Source organism: Euleptes europaea, chromosome 18 (assembly GCF_029931775.1).
Source record: "Euleptes europaea isolate rEulEur1 chromosome 18, rEulEur1.hap1, whole genome shotgun sequence".
Lineage (NCBI taxonomy): Eukaryota > Metazoa > Chordata > Lepidosauria > Squamata > Sphaerodactylidae > Euleptes > Euleptes europaea.
The window spans coordinates 12133769-12151445 of NC_079329.1; the positions used below are offsets into that span (position 1 = coordinate 12133769).

General features: G+C 46.4%; 1 protein-coding gene across 2 annotated transcripts in view; it reads right to left on the reverse strand.

Moving 5' to 3' along the window:
* Positions 1–1419: 1419 nt before the first annotated feature.
* Positions 1420–17677, reverse strand: part of CACNG6 (calcium voltage-gated channel auxiliary subunit gamma 6) — a 30042-nt gene continuing 13784 nt past the window's right edge. For both annotated transcript variants that reach the window (XM_056864031.1, XM_056864030.1), the window contains 3 exons: positions 6338–6412; positions 2964–3101; positions 1420–1713 (listed from right to left, as the gene is read on the reverse strand). In XM_056864031.1, the coding sequence (XP_056720009.1) occupies positions 1478–1713; positions 2964–3101; positions 6338–6412 (449 nt within the window). In that variant the 3' untranslated portion in view covers positions 1420–1477. The remainder of the gene's footprint in view (positions 1714–2963; positions 3102–6337; positions 6413–17677) is intronic.

Genomic DNA, 17677 nt, shown 5'->3' on the forward strand with positions numbered 1-17677 from the left:
CTGCTGGACTCAAATCTAGCTGTACTTCCATTAGAGTTTGTGCTGCAGGATACAAGAAATACATCCTCCTTCAGTCCAACCACTGATGCCTCCTGATTGCTAGATGGATTGATCTTTTCCTTCCCCCTTCCGTGTCTTTCTCTCTGTTGTTCCTTCACAGACAATATTGTCCACTGAAGGTCCCCTCTGATCATGACAGAAACAAAAAACCATTACAAAACCAGCCTCGTGCCTCCTAGGAACTTGTTAAGTTGCTACACAGACAAACAGGACAGACTGAACATGAGACTCCGGCAGCCTGAGAGCCAGCGTGGTGTAGTGGTTAAGAGCGGTGGTTTGGAGCGGTGGACTCTGATCTGGAGAACCGGGTTTGATTCCCCACTCCTCCGCATGAGCGGCGGGAGGCTAATCTGGCTAACTGGATTTGTTTCCCCACTCCTCCACATGAAGCCAGCTGGGTGACCTTGGGCAAGTCGCAGCTCTGTTAGAGCTCTCTCAGCCTCACCTACCTCTCAGGGTATCTGCTGTGGGGAGGGGAAGGGAAGGTGGTTGTCAGCCAGTTTGAGTCTCCCTTAAGTGGTAGAGAAAGTCGGCATATAAAAACCAACTCTTCTTCTTCTTCATGGTGCTATCTGGCTGGGTGGGGGATATTGCCCTTGCTGGGAAATCCCAGAGGGCCTGGTCGTCTGGAGGGGGCATTGCCCTCACTGGGAAATCGGGGAGGGGGGGTCTTGAGCCCCACTGCCCCCCCTGTAGGTTCCACCCCTGCTGTAAACTAAAGTTGAACCACCTTATCTTTCCCAAGTTCCTGGAACAACTGGTTCTGAAATTGCTGTGTGCTTCACACAGGGTACCCTGCTGCACTGCCCTGGTGATAAACCACATGGATACCTTACACCCTGTACAGTCATTGGGCCCAGCAGGGATGAGCTGCTTGAACTTTTGCATCTGGGTCTGCACATTCAGTGACTCGATTTTTTGCTTGCCGAGCTGTCAGTTTCTGCTTGGTAGAGAGAATTTTGCCAAGGCAAGGGACTGACCGCAAAGCGAGTTTAACAGATTCCAAGGCGCAGCCCCTCCATGGAGCTAAAAATAGCCATTTATAAAAACCAGGTTTTAAATACAGCCCTTTAGCCTCCCTCCCCGGCGTAACTGCCCAGGTCATTAACACCGCTGTCCCCACATTCACAAAGAGAGCCCTTTCCTTTCATTCCCTCCCACCCCCTCACCCCCCCACCCCCAATCCAAAACAAAACAAGCACTAGTGGTTCTATTTACAAGTCACAAAATGGGGGGGTACTGAGTCCAGATGGAGAAACAGGGCAGATGTGCAGGGTGTGTGTGTGGGGGGGGGTGGTGGTTAAGGTCGATTCTTTCCATCCTGTAGAGGTGGGTGGAGGTATAAATATATGTGTGTGTTTGTTGCACAGTGATACAAAGAGACTGGGGGGGGGTTCCCTCCCGTACCAAATGGGTTTTAGGAAGCGGCGCTGCTGCTTCTGCCTTTGATGCAGTATTCCCAGGGCTTTTTGGGCAAGCTTGGGATGGACAGAAGAATGAAACAGCCTCCGCCAAAGATCAGGATGGAGCCAGCAGCCACCGCACAGGCCACCGACCAGGAATATTCGTACTCCAGTGGGACGGTCTCGTCGGAGGTGATAAGCCACCGGACCGAGTGCCGGAAAACCTCCAGACACACCAGCACCATGATACCTGAACGGAGAGAGAGAGAGAGAAAAGTATGGCTGAGTACCGAGACCTTGACTCCCAGTTGCGAGCAGAGGGGTGAAGACAGACAGAGGTATCTGGTGGACCTGCTATGGCTGAACACTCACCTCTGCTTGGACAGCTTACAAACTTCTGAAATGACTCAGGCCCAAAGAGAGCCAGCAAGGTGTAGTGGTTAAGAGCAGTGGTTTGGAGCAGTGGACTCTGATTTGAAGAACCGGGTTTGAATCCCTAGTCCTCCACATGAGCGGCGGAAGGTGGGATTTGGGAAGGGACCGCAGCAGGGTATAATGCCACAGAGTCCACCCTCCAAAGCTGCCGTTTTATCCAGAGGGGCTCATTTCTGTAGTCTGGAGACCAGCGGTAATTCCAGGAGATAGCCAGGGCCCGCCTGGAGATTGGCAACCCTAATGGCAGAATGGGAACTTTGAGCCTGGATCTGGGACTTCCAGATCCTAGTCTGACCCTGGGCACCACACCACAGTCTCTTAAAGGAACTGGTGCTGAATAAACAAATGAACATATGTCAAGCAACTGAAAACAAGAAGTTTTTAAAAAGCCTGCCTAAAGCATTGTATATATACAGCCATACCTCGCTTTATTGCACTTCGCAGATATTGCGTTTTCGAACAAGTCTGTCAGTGCCATTTTTCCAACACCATGCGCTCACTTTGTGTCTCTGTGTCATATTTTGGTAATTATCGCAATATTTTAAACTTTTCTATTTTTATTACAGTACATTTTAAAGCATAATGCTATTGCACACTTAATAGACTACAGCGGCGGTTCCCAAACTTTTTGAGTCATGGAACACTTTTCAAGAGAGAAATTCATCATGGAACAGTAATTTTCACACACACAAACACACACACACACATATTACTCAACCGAATAACAGTAGTATTTTTCTTTCCAATCTCTTCATGGAGCACTATGTTTCGCGGAGCACCAAGTACTCCGTGGAGCACAGTTTGGGAACCGCTGGACTACAGTATAGTGTAAACATAATTTTTATATGCTTTTTTAATAACCAAAACCCCCAAACTTTTATAACCAAAAAAATTGTGTGACTTGCTTTATTGCAATATTCGTTTTATTGCAGTGGTCTGGAACCGAATCCACAATATCTCCACAGTATGCTTGTAGAAATCCATGACAGTTTGTGGCTGGAGGGGAGGGAAGAGCTTGCCCTCCAACAACAAAGAAGGGATGGCTGTTTGAGGGTTCTCTCTTACCTGATATGATAAAGAAAATGGACGCTGGTTTCAGGAGGAACTCGATCCCTTTGCTCAGAGCCATAGTGATGCAGATGGACCCCATGGCCATGAGCGTGATGCTCAGAAGGGACACAACAGCGGCCGTAATGTTCAGCTCTACACGGAGTTGCCAGGTTGGAGGGGGAGAGAAAGAGCAGTTCATTTATTTAGGAAAATGTTTGTGCCACCTCTCCAGGAACCTGCCTGAGGTGGCTTACAAAATAGAAACAATAAAAACAAAACATTAAAAAGAGATTAGTTAAAACCCAGCATTAAGAACTCAGCCCAGCATAAAAACAGAGACCATACAAACAGACCAGTGACAGCTTAAAATAACAATTTCCCGACCAACAAGCTCCGGAACTCTCTGCCCCAGGAAAATTAATAGAATCATAGAGTTGGAAGGGACCTCCAAGGTCATCTAGTCCAACCCCCTGCACAATGCAGTAAATTCCAAACTACCCCCACATCCCCAGTGACCCCTACTCCATGTCCAGAAGATGGCCAAGGTGCCCTCCCTCTCATGATCTACCTAAGGTTATAGAATCAGCATTTATGACAGATGGCCATCTAGCCTCTTCTTAAAAAGTCCAAGGAAGGAGAGCTTCCTCCCTCCCGAGGAAGCCTGTTCCACTGAGGAACCGCTCTTACTGTTAGAAAATTCTTCCTAATGTCTATACGGAAACTCTTTTGATTTAATTTCAACCAGTTGGTTCTGGTCCGACCATATGTCCCCTTCTGTTACCGTCTTCCGCCAGCAAGCAAGTGAAGATATTTTTTTGTTTCATTTGACATTCCCTCAATGATCCCTCCTTTTAAACCAATGTTTTAATGTTTTGTATGTATTGCAAATGTTTTGTATGTGTTTTAAATTGTTTTTATAATTCTTTTTAAAGGAGTTTTAATGATAGATGTTAGGGAGGGTGGTTGATTTTAATGGTTTTATAACTTAATTTTATCATGTGTGTTTGGCAGCCCTTGAAAGGTTTGAAATGTGGGGGTATCATGTGTGTGTGTGTGTGTGTTTTCTTTGCTCCACAACAGAACTGTGATGGGCAAAAAGTATGGTTGCCAACAAGTTGTGAAATTTCTGGAGATTTGTGGGGTGGGGCCTGGGGAAGGCAGGGTTTGGGGAGGGCAGGGACCTCAGCAGGTTGTAATACTGTAGACCCTACCCTTCAAAGCAGCCATTGCCTCCAAGGGAACTGTTGTCTGGAGATCAGTTGTAATTCCAGGAGATCTCCAGGCTCCACCTGGAGGTTGGTAACTCCAGTGAGAAGTTGTCTTTGCCATAAGGTAGCTAGCCTTATTATTGGCAGCAGCAGCGGCGGGGGATATTATACGCTCCTGTTTAGGAGAGATGTTTAGTCCAGCCCTGGAGAGGATGAATATACAGAAGGGGAGTCTTCTGGGCTAAATCTGATCCCTTGAAGGATACAGTTTAGTCCTCTGGAGGGACACTCCAGAGTAGGGTTGCCAACCTCCAGGTACTAGCTGGAGATCTCCTGCTATTACAACTAATCTCCAGCCGATAGAGATCAGTTCACCTGGAGAAAAATGGTAGCTTTGGCAACTGGACTCTATGTCATTGAAGCCCTTCCCCTCCCCAAACCCCGCCCTCCTCAGGCTCTGCCCCAAAAACCTCCAGGTATTTCCCAACCTGGAGCTGGCAGCTCTACTCCAGAGGAGTGTGGCGAAAGTAGCAGCTGTATGAACCAGGCATGGCAACAGACTGTGCTGAGGCCTAGGAGTTAAGGTCCTTCCATGCATAACAGTATTCTTAAAATAGCCCTCCAGGAAATCTTGTTGCTGACCATGGGCACGCGGCTTTCAATAAAGGGAATTTCAAATGAGCCAGAATCAAATGGTGATGTCCTCCTAAGAAGTATAGGCACCTCCCTTATTCCTCCCCTCTTCACCAAAAACACATAGCTTACAAGCAGTCTCAACTAGTAGAGCGGCAGCCACTCAGACTCCAAAGAACTGCACAGCTATGCACATGGGGGGGGGGGAATCATTCACAAAATCACAGAGTAGGTGCTAGTAGCCATTGTGCAGAGCAGAGAAAGGTGTGAGTAGGGTTGCCAGCCTCCAGGCGGTGGCTGGAGATCTCCTGCTATTACAACTGATCACCAGCTGATAGAGAACTCCCTGCCCCAGGATGTGGCGATGGCTGCCAACTTGGAAGGCTTTAAGAGGGGAGTGGACATGTTCATGGAGGAGAGGGGTATTCATGGCTACTAGTTAAAGTGGACACTAGTCATGATGCAGACCTATTCTCTCCAGGATCAGAGGAGCATGCCGAATATATTAGGTGCTGCGGAACACAGGCAGGATGGTGGTGCTGCATTTGTGTTGCTTGTGGGCTTCCTAGAGGCACCTGGTTGGCCACTGTGTGAACAGATTGCTGGACTTGATGGACCTTGGTCTGATCCAGCAGGGCTTTTCTTATGTTATTGTGTTCTTATGGTCGCTTGGGCACTGAAGTCTCTCCCCTCTCCTAACCCCGCCCCCCTCAGGCTCCACTTCCAAAATCTCCAGGTATTTCCCATTCCGGAGCTGGCAACCCTAGGCGTTGAGGCTTAATCGCGATAAGAATGGAAAGGTGGAAAGAACGGTAGGCGGGCGGGAGAGGCTTGGCAGGCGTAACGGGGCTCATACTTTCCAACATTTCGCAGATGAAAATAGGGACAACGCTTTTGTTATGCAGGCTGTTGTTGATTTACACCGCAACAGGCTGTTCCCACCTGATTTAAAAGCCAAGGTTGTGTTTGTGCTTTCGGTTAAAGAAACAGCGGAGAAACTATCACTGTCCTTCAGTTTGTCTGCAACAATACAAAATAAGTACCTCAACAGCTTGTGTCAAACAACAAGCAGCGCACCCTTGTGATGCCGAGTGTACCGTGCGTGTGGGTTTAGACGAGTGTCCGCTAGAGCAGATGCATCCATATATTCCCCCGCTCAGAGTCGTGACGAGCAGAGGTTTGTCCGTGACGGGTGCAAACACAGCACGCGTTCACGCTAGGGTTGCCAACCTCCAGGGACTAGCTGGAGATCTCCTGCTATTACAACTGATCTCCAGCCGACAGAGATCAGTTCCCCTGGAGAAAATGGCCGCTTTGGCCATTGGACTCTATGGCACTGAATCCCTGCCCTCCCCAAACCCTGCCCTCCCCGGGCTCTGCCCCCAAAATCTCCCACCGGTGGCGAAGAGGGACCTGGCAACCCTAGCCACAACATTCCTTTAAAAAGTTTATCTCGATTTTTGTTCTTATGGTTAACATTTTGCTCTCGAAAGTTCGCACAACATTTTGTGACATTTTGTGATTACTGAGAAATAATGCCGGCGTCACCTTTTTTGGTTGTCCTCTGGAAGATGTGGGCATTCTCCCCAGTGGTGAAGAACTTGAAATAAGAACAGTTGGCTTCTGAAAGGAAGAAATAAAGGTGCATTAAGAACAAACAGGAGCAGATACGGCCAGGAGGGGGAGGCTGTAGTGCTGATAAAAGAGGCATAATGGACGAAATTAGACAGGCTGTACAAATACTAAAACCTTTACTTCAGGGCTGCCTTATGGAGGAGGACTAAATTCTCCCCCCCCCCATGCAATTTTCTGGTCTTTAGTGGTCCACTGGTCTTGCTTATTTGCTCTGTCAAAGACACAGACCGGCAATTTGCATGTTTTCCCCAGCGGAGCAAACAACGGCTTTGCAGGGCCATTTGAGGTCAGGAGAGTGATGTGTGCGTGAGGTGAAGAGTTAATCCCCCCTCCTGGGGCTGCTATCTAGACATTAAAAATAGTCCATTGATCCAGAGAGCTAGGATGAAATTCAGAATGCGTGTAGAAATAGCAAAACGTTTATTTCTAGCTTTACCTTTGAGGGTAGCTCTCGCTCCAAGTTCTTGGGAAGAAATTGGCTAGTAACGAAAAAGTTAGGCATGTTTGACGAATCACAGTGCTGTTGCTAAGTTGCCATAAAGCATCACTGCTGGACAACACAGTAAAATGCATCATACTGTCTCTGGTCCAGAAGGCTCCATTTATTTACCATGGGAATAACAATTGATTGACCTATCCTCTGTGAATCTAACCAGTACCCTTTGACAGACATTTAAGCCATGTGGGCAATAGAACAACTACCCAGAGTAAAGATACCTAACTTTTCCTCACTCCAGAGTAGGTTTGCCAACCTCCAGGTACTAGCTGGAGATCTCCTGCTATTACAACTGCTATTACAACTATCCAGCCGATAGAGATCAGTTCACCTGGAGAAAATGGCTGCGCTGGCAATTGGAATCTATGGCATTGAAGTCCCTCCCCTCCCCAAACCCTGCCCTCCTCAAGCTCCATCCCAAAAATCTCCAGGTATTTCCCAACCCGGAGCTGGCAACCCTATCCCTCCTTGTTCTTTATCCTTAGTAGAAACTACCTATGTCTTTCAGGGCATTCTTGCTTTCTCCATTCAAGACATCTTCATATAGTACAGATTATTTTATCACATTACATGTTTGCCACAGGTTTTAATTATGAACTCCAAAAACGGAAACACAGATTTCTGGTTTTGTTTATTTAGCACATATCCATGCTGCAGACAGCCATGATTAGCTCCCCTCTGGCCCGTTATGGGCTACATAGATTATATTTATAGTGCACCTGCAAAGTTTGCAACATGTGAAGCAGTCCCAAGGATTACAAGCGTGAGCATTTCTGGCAAAAGAAAAGTTGAGACATGATTCAGTAGTCAATATTCAGCAACTTGTGAACGGGCAAAAATGCTCAGACTTTCCACATGCCTGCACTATTTGCTGGTGTATTTAAAATTTGGAGTTCATATTGGAGAAGTTTTTGAGCAATCCAGGGGATGAAGCTCAAAGCTTCTGCTTTTCGCTCAAGTCCCTGTCTGCACCAGTTCGAGTTACGCAATATTTTTTTTAATTGGAGGAAGGGGGGAATTTCCAGAACTTGGCAGATGAAGCAAAGTTGGGGCCAAGAACGATTCTTGCATCTCCAGCCTCGGGGCTTGTCCTTTCCAAGGTCTTATATTGCCCAGTGGAGTGTATTTAATTGTGTCCCTGGAGAGAAAAACATTAGCAATTACTGCGCTCTGTACAGCTGGACAAATTCCAGTTAGCCCCAGGGTGTGCGGAGCAAGTGTGCACACACACGCACTCTCTTTCTCTGTAAGCACTTATGTGTGTGCATTCAAGACATTTGCATGAAAGAGTATGGTGCTAAAATATGCTGTTTTTACAGGTCACTCTGGTCATGGGCTTCCTTCGTGACCAATGCTTCAACCCTGCAGTCCTGACCCATGAAATATTTGCTCAAAAAAACTATACATGGGAGAAGGTGAAAGACAGGATTGAGGGGGGGGGGCGCGTCTCCCAGAGCATTCTGATGATATTGCCTGCATACACAATGTACTAAGATGGCCAAATGTCATTGAGGCAGGATTCTTGTATCTTTAATAATTGTGCAGAAGGAAGATTTATGGCCAGGGCAGCTTGTCATGTCACAGTGCGGAAAGGTGAGGAAAGGTATACCTACACCACCCCCACCTTTTTATGCGATGTTAAAAGAATGGGAGCCTGGGCTTCTATTTCAATAGAACTTATTGTTCTCCAAGAAACCTTTTCTATTTTAATTTTTCTGTCAAGGAATCCTTCTGCATAGTAGAAGATTCTGTGGCATGGTTTCAGAGTAGGGTTGCCAGGTCCCTCTTCCCCACCGGCGGGAGGTTATAGGGGCGGACCATGAGGAGGGCGGGGTTTGGGAAGGGGAGGGACTTCAATGCCATAGTGTCCAATTGCCATAGCGGCCATTTTCTCCAGCTGAACTGAACTCTATCGGCTGGAGGTCAGTTGTAATAGCAGGAGATCACCAGCTACTACCTGAGAGTTGGCAACCTTAGTCGTAATAGCAGGAGATCTCCAGCTAGTACCTGGAGGTTGGTAACCCTATTTTAGAGGGTATTCTCCATTTGTAGGCAAAATTGACTGGGTTTCTTGGGCCTCACCTAGAATATATCAGTTACATAACTGCAGATACACAACAGCAAATTCATGGGTCAAGTGCGCATAGACGTATTATTTACAGCTTTTCTTTAAAAATACACAAGCAGTGACCCGGAAAGGATCATTCCAAGAATCCTTTCAAAGGAAAACACACATCGAGAATGTTTAGACTTCAAAACTTAAATTCAGGTTCTGAATTTTGGCTGAATTTTGTGTGTGTGCCAAAAGTGGAGCTCAGCTCCAGCTGGTATTCCTATACTGTACAGCCCATGGGCTCAAAACATAACTCTTGAAATATACAAAAAGACCTTTTACTGGTATGCTAACAGTTAGTCAATAACTACACAAGGAACAAACCAAATGGCAACAATATATACTGGGAGTGCTCAACGTGATACAAAAAAATAAAAATAAAATGTACAATTGGTCTTACAACCTCACGGCCTCACACAAGAAATACGCTACTCGAGCTGGAGGTGTGGCTCCAATGTAGCAGATCAAACAAGCACAAAACGGTTCACAATGTAGTTAGCTGCGAAAATATGATCCAATTGACAATCTCCCAGAAACGTCAGAAAAGGGACTGAGTCCTCTTCGTAGTGTGTTCAGACTTCACACAAAGGTTCAAAGGGTGTTGACAGACTTCACCTTGAGTGCAGGAGTATGCTGACTTGGTGCAACTTATGTACGTGAACCCTCCGTGGTCTTGTGGAAATATATGCTATAGGCTGACGAAGCCTTGGGTGGCGAAACGTGTCAGTTACATCTAGATTCCACATTCCTTTGAATCTTTGTGTGAAGTCTGACAACGTCATTTGAACCCAGGATTCTGCCTAGGGTTGCCAGGTCCCTCTTCGCCACTGGCGGGAGGTTTTTGGGGTGGAGCCTTGGGAAGGTGGGGTTTGGGGAGGGACTTCAGTGCCATAGAGTCCAATTGCCAAAGTGGCCATTTTCTCTAGGGGAACTGATCTCTATCGGCTGTGGATCAGTTGTAATAGTAGGAGATCTCCAGCTAGTACCTGGAGGTTGGCAACTCTATGTATTGTCCATGATTTCCCCCCCCCCCCTCCTTGTCCCACCTGCCTGGACTGCTTCACACATTTTGTAGCAGGAAACTGTGAGGTTGCCAGTTTCCAGGCCCATCTTCCTGGGAGGCCTGCTGCAAAAGGAGTGGTTGGTTAGTTACTCGAAGTCGGGCCTAGCTCAGCAAAAGTCAGTGGCGGCGGCTCCAGTTACAGGGAGATAAGCCAGGAGCATTAGCCAAGTAATTGGCTCCAATCCCTGCTTTCCGGGCTGTTCTCCAGGCTGCTGCCCACAAGCCCGAGCTGCTGATTAAGTTACAGCTCAGTCACCCGCCCTGTCAGGCGAAGGGAGAAACCAGGCGATCCTGGATGCTGCCGTGGGAGACGGCTGAATTTAGGGTCCCTGGCTCCTGTCCCTCCTGTTATGTCACAAGCAGGCCCAGAGAGAGAATCTGGCCTGCAGGTTTAATCTCTGCTCCATGAATCAAACCTGGGACCTTCTGCATGCCAAGCAGAGGCTCTACCACTGAGCCATGGCCCCTCTTCCTGGCTCTCCAGGGTCTCAGCAGAGGTCTTTCACATCACCTGCTTGCCTAGTCCCTTTAACTGGAGATGCCGGGGATCAAACCTGGGACCTTCTGCATGCCAAGCAGAGGCTCTACCACTGAGCCATGGCCCCTCCAGATCCTCCTTCCAGATATCTGAGGAGTCCCGGCTGCCACCCACCCAGATCGATGGCATGAAGGTATGGGCTATTCCTGTGAGCCCACATTATCCATTCTTCTGACCTGTTAGCTACCAGTACAATCCAAGCTGAAATCCTTGCTCACACATTCTTGGCAATCCAACACTATCCTTAAATATTCCATTCACCTCATAGGTATTTAGGAATCTTAATAGGGTTTCCACTCTTCAGGTGAAGCCTGTAATTCTCCTATAATTCCAGCTGATTTCCAGACAACAGAGATCAGTTGCCGTTAGGGTTGCCACCTCAAGGTTGAGAAATACCTGGACATTTTTGGGGTGGAGCCTGAGGAGGGCGGGGTTGGGGAGGGGAGGGACCTCAATGCCACAGAGTCCAATTGCCAAAGCGGCTATTTTTTCCAGGTGCACTGGAGATCAGATGAAATAGCTGGAGATCTCCAGCTAGTACGTGGAGGTTGGCAACCCTAGTTGCCATGGAGGAAATGGCAGCTTCGAGGGGGGGGCATTCTCTTTGGCATCACATCCCTGCTGAGCTCCCTCCCCAAACTCCACCCTTTCCAGGTTCTGACCCCAAACCTCTAGGAATTTCTCAACATGGAGGTGGCAGCCCTTGTGCAGATAGTCAAGACGTTCAACCAGTAGGGTTGCCAACCTCCAGGTACTAGTTGGAGATCTCCTCCTATTACAACTGATCTCCAGCTGATAGAGATCAGTTCACCTGGGAAAATGGCCGCTTTGGCAACTGGACTCTACGGCAGTGAAGTCCTTCCCCTCCCCAAACCCGCCCTCCTCAGGCTCCACCATAAAAATCTCCAGGTATTTCTCAGCCCAGAGCTGGCAACCCTATCAACCAGCCAACTCACCACAGAAGTCAAAAGATTTGATGTGGCAGCAAAAAGGAATAGGTCACTGAATACCTGTGAAACATTTGTCCCAATGGCTGATGTCTGTTGCTAGCGATGACGGACAGGGCAGGGAGGTTAGTACCTACTTAATGAAGCTGTAAGTGTCTTTTGGCCCATCTCAGTTGTGTGCATGTGTGGATGCCTGTAGACTGACTCACACACCGCTGGATTTCTAATCACTCAGCACCTGAGGATTCACAGCAGTGTGTGTGATCTGACTGACTCCTTTATTAAGTACCATGTTTGAGACAACAGAGGGAGAACAGAATGCCCGTAGTACAGGTTGAGTATCTCTTATGTGGACATCCGATATCTGGACTGATCCGAAAACGGGACCTTTTGAGCCAGCATACACGCATTACTCACAGGCCCTTGACAGTACCGTTGATGGTTCAATGTACACAAAATTATTAAAAATATCGTTTAAGATTACATTCAGGCTATGAGTATAAAGTATATATAAAATTTATATAAAACATAAATGAATTTTGTGTTTAGACTTGGGTGCCATCCTCAGGATATCTCATGATGTATATGCAAAAATTCCAAAATACAGAAAGATCCAAAATATGGACCACTTCTGGTCCCAAGCAGTCCGGATAAGGGATACTCAACCAGTAATAGAAATTTGATCTGGAGTGGATTGTTTGTGTGAGCAAGCCAGATCAATTGCTTAGTTTCCCCCCCCCCCCCGAGGAGTTCACAAGTTCACAAGGTTGGAAGAGACCACAAGGGCCATCCAGTCCAACCCCCTGCCATGCAGGATCCCACAATCAGCACTCCCAACCGATGGCCATCCAGCCTCTGCTTAAAGACCTCCAAAGATGGGGACTCCACCACCCTACGAGGCAGAGCATTCCACCGTCGAACCGCCCTCACCATCAGAAAGTTCTTCCTAACATTTAGGCGGAATCGCTTTTCTCTTAGTTTAAATCCATTACTCCGTGTCCTAGTCTCTGGAGCAACAGAGAACAAGCTAGTTCCCTCATCAACATGACACCCCTTCAAATATTTATTTTCATTATTTCTTTTATTATTGTTTTATTATTTCTTTGTTTATATTTTTAAAACATTTTAATATTCCCTTTCCATCCAACAAAGGTTTCTCAAGACAACAGTCAATCAAAAACATTAAAGCAAGCTTTAAAATACAAAACAATTTAAGAAAACATATAAACACAGAAGAAGGCGGGCACGTTCAAACAATACAGCAAGGTTCTTCACATGCAGGTAGGACACAATGAGAGAGGGCACAGATGAATCTGCCTGGGAAGGAAAGTCCATTATTTGGTGCTACAACCAAGAAGGCCCTCAGGACATCCCAGAGTAGGTTGCTTATTTTTGCAGCAATCAAGGGATGAACGTTGCATGTGTGAACTGGCAGTCTGAGATGCGATTCTGAGTGAGCAAGGGTCTGGATTTTAAATTGAAGGGAGATTTGCCCTCATCCTATAGGCATTTCCGGTGTCACTTGTGAGCAGATGTGTTGTACTTACAGGACGCTAACAGTCTTCCATACAACATTGTTTCAGTAGTTGCGTATCTGGCATTGGATGACAAGGCTTCTGGCCCGTGTAAGGTCATGCTTCAGTAAATCAGATTCCTTTATGTGCCATAGGGTTGCCAACCTCCAGGTACTTGTGGAAACTATAGTACTAGCTCAAAAGTAATAATACACAAGCAACTATGCAAACATATATTATGAAACACATATAACATCTACAAGTAAGTGAACACGCAGGTGAATATCAATACAATAAGTGAACAAACAAGTCCAAAAGAGGACTACTAAACAAAAGAGTCTCTTCAAAGGTAAATGTGGATTCTTACCTCCAGGTACTAGCTGGAGATCTCCTGCTATTACAGCTGATCTCCAGCCAATAGAGATCAGTTCCCCTGGAGAAAATTGTCACTTTGGCAATTGGAATCTGTGGCATTGAAGTTCCTCCCCTCCCCAAACCCCACTCTTTTCAGGCTCCGCCCCAAAAACCTCCCACTGGTGGCGAAGAGGGACTTGGCTACCCTAATGTGCCACCAGATTCCTTCATATTTTTGCTGCAACATGGCTACCCCAACTTGGATTTGTCACCTCTCTTGCTAGAGAGGGATTTAGCAGGCTTTCTAGGAGCAGAAGCCTCACTTATGAACAGCTGGGTCTTTTGAATCCGCTGGAGCATGAGTGATATTGTTAAAGATTTGAGGGGGAGCAATTCTGAATGTTTTTCAAGACTCTCGTGAAAATTGCCTTTAGGATAGTTCGCACATGCAGGCTCGCCGCTTACTTTTCCCTGTGCTTGATTGACCGGCAGCCCAATGTGCAAGATGGCTTAATTGCAAAAGTTGATTTAAAGATTATATGCAAGTTCTGGCAGTTCAAGCAACTCATCTGGTTACTGCTTATTCTGCAGTAGTTATCAAAGCAATCTGGGGTTATTGAAATTACTGTTCAATTATTTATACCCCACTTTTCTCCTCATTAGCAGCCTGAATAACCCAGTTTAGCCCAACCTTGTTGGAAGCTAAGCAGGGTCAACCCTGGTTAGTACTTGGATGGCAGACCACAGAGGTTGTTACGCAGAGGAAGGCAATAGCAAGTTCCCTTTAATCATCATGGCTAGCTATGTTAGACCTATAGTAGCCACTTACATAGGCTAGTCATCCCTGGGTGATGCAGTCTTATCTAATGATGGATGTGCATGTGTGAACCAATCTTAGTTCATCACAGGGCTGTAATAAATGCCTACCATGGTGAGTAAAATCAACAAAGAATCTAGCGGTCTCTTAAAGAGAAACAACTTTGTGTTGTAAGCTTTTACGGGGCAGATCTCATTACACCAACCCACAATATATGTGTCATCTGGGAGTCATTAGACCCTCTGTTGTTTTTGCGGCAACAGATTAAGATGGTTACTCCTGTGGAATTTCTCACTAGGATGAGTGAGGATTGCCTCCTAAGAAGTAGAAAGGAAGGTGTTTTTTTTTAATCAGATGAGAATGGGTTCTTGTGTGAATCTGTTTAGACAGTGAGCATGCCACAAATATTGACATTTGTGGGCCGATGAGCTAATAAGTTTTTTTTCTTCCGGTAATTCAGTAATATGAATTTGTTCAGTATAGATAGATGTCATTTCAGTTCTTCTCTGGCTTGGAATGTTAAATGAGATTCTGAGCATGCCACGACATTTAGCCAACTGGCACCCCAAGCCAGCTTTTTTTTGTAGATGCACGCAGAGAGTTCTTTTAATATTTACCCCTTACTGTCCAATGAAGCTCTCACTGTGAAAATCTGGTCTTTTATGCATGGGAGTTTTATCTGGGGTTCGAGGCTCTCTTGGCCCATATTTTTCTGTTCCAAATCCTAAAAATGCTATGCATGTTGTTTTTTGGCCTGGAGAAAGTCCTGGGGTTTCCGGAGTACTGCAGAACCACCAGCAAATATCCGGAAGCGTCTGAGTCCCCGCCCCTTGAAAACGCTGCTTTGTAACTGATTGTGGTGCTTACTGTGAGAAAAACCTTACCCCTCCCCAGCTCCCCTCTCCCTAGGGTTGCCAACTTCCAGGTACTAGCTGGAGATCTCCTGTTATTACAACTGATCTCCAGCTGATAGAGATCAGTTCACCTGGAGAAAATGGCCGCTTTGGCAACTGGATTCTACAGCATTGAAGTCCCTCCCTTCCCCAAACCCTGCCCTCCTCAGGCTCCGCCCTAAAACCTCCTGTTGGTGGTGAAGAGGGACCTGACAACCCTACTTCTCCCTTGCTTTAGCTTAAGCATGGAAATGGAGACGATTTGACCCGGGCTGATCTCAGGGGAGATCGAAGAATCGTGTTACAATATGTTCGGGAAGACCCAGACATTGAACGGGCTGGGCACAAAGTCATCTGTAAGGGATGGAAAACTCATGCATAACCCGAGCCAGACCAGGGGAGAAAGTAAGTCAAAGTTCCCATGCCTAAAAGACCTATGTGAACAAGAAAACCAACTTATTTGTAGGCACAATTCATTGCCATTACCTCGTTATATATTGTTGATTGCTGGGATCTGTGTGACTAGACCTGCCTCTTTGGTGGATCTCTTCTCTACTTGGATCCATTATTTTGATTGTTTTTTGCAAATATATCTGTGGTGCCCCTCCCCCATCCTGCTCTCAAGCCTGCTCTTGCTCCCGAGTCTTTAAATTCAAGATAAAATAGGTCTCTGAAAACGCGGGCAAAACGTGCAGAAACGCAGGGGGAGAGTAAGGCACCCTCTGACAATCGGAAATGGCATGCATAATCAAAACAAAGACCCGAAGTCGTCGGAAGAGTGACGGGGAGGGAAACAGCCTGTTTATTTGGGGTGGATGGATTTCTAAGTGGCTCTCTCTGTTATGGTGGACAGAATCTTAACATAGCAGTGCTGGTAAAAGATCTTTTCCTGAGACTCTGGGAAAACATAACTAGTCAGACAATTCTGAGCTAGATGGACTAATAATCTGGAAGGATGGCAGCTTCATGTGCAGGGGACTTTTACATGCATGTGCTCCTCATGCACACCCAGTGTTTATGCATCTATCTGTCGAGAGAGGTGTCCAAATTCGCCCTTTGCTCGAGCCACTGGAAGTGTGGGAAGAAACTGTACATCATGGACTTGCGCATACTTCCTCATGTTTTTGCACCACATGAGCTCAGAGGACCTCCAGTCCTCACAGGTCACCAATGCAACCCAGATTCTAGTGAGAAAGAGATACGGCAAGTGCAGTTCAAAAACGGGCTTGCAAAAGAAATAGCATTACGTAAGTTCAGCTACAGAAGAAAGCTAATCAGCAAATGAAAACCAAATTCACTCCTGCTTTCTTAAAGTGCTTTTCAGCCCCGCTCCTCTTGGTGCTATGAAAGAAACCCAGAAAGGCAGTTTTAAAGACCAGGTTTCTGAATGGATTCATTAAGGATCGATGCAGCTTGATTGACAATCACATTTCAGTTTCCCGCACTTTACGACGCCCGTGTGGTCTAGGCCCCATTTCATTCAGTCAAGGAGAAATTTTCTGTTTAACTGGAGGGCCGCATCCTTCCCAATTCCAAACCATGACCAGGTGGTCATGCTTTAAAGATACCAAGAGAAAGAAGGGAAAAGGGAAATTGTCGGTAGAATTCAAAAACAGAGCTAGACCTGTCACAAGTATAAATGTGATAGGTTAGGTTAGGTTAGATGACAGGGTTTAATTTGGGCCGGGGGTCACCAGAGCTCCATCTGTTTTCAGTATCATGGTTCAGAAATAGAATAAATGAAACAGGAAAGAACAACAGTTTTCCTGAGCAGATGCAGAGTGTGTCTCTTTCACTATAAATCCTTATGCATTTGGGAGACTACTGAGCCAGTGCGGTAGAGTGGTTAGAGGGTCACACTAGGATCTGGGAGACTGAGGTTTGAACATGCACGCTACCACAGAAGCTTGCTGGGTGACCCTTGGGCCAGTCACACACTCTCAGCCTACCCTACCTCACAGGGTTGTTGTGAGGACCAAACAGAGGAGAGGATAACAGCATAAGCCACTTTGGGTTCCCATTGGGAAGAAATGAGGGGTGTAAATGAAGTAAATATATAAATAATCAAGAAAAGAGATAATTTGCTCAGAGGAAATTGTTTCCTGATTGACATGGCATCCTCATTCCTCGAAACTGAGCAATAGATGGATGGGGAGATGGATAAATGGCTGGCTCAAGATTTTCTGCTGCCATATATGCATCAAGGCCATCCTCTCAGAAACTGTACACCTCAGAGAAGCTGGGGTAGTGGTTAGTGTGGGTTTAATCCAAGGACAGCCCAGTTTGAACCCACAGCACCACAGTTCATTTTATTTCTTTATTTATTTCACAAAATGTATCTCTCTGTCTTTATGTCCTCACAAGGGCCGCCAAGGGCTTTCCTGGTGACCTCGACCCGGCCACCCTCTCTTAGCCTAATTTACCCCACAAAGTTGTTGAGAAGATAAAAGAGCCGAGGGACTGGTCTGCTGTCCTGACTTTTTAATAGGAACGAGGGGATATCTGTACCTTTCTAGAT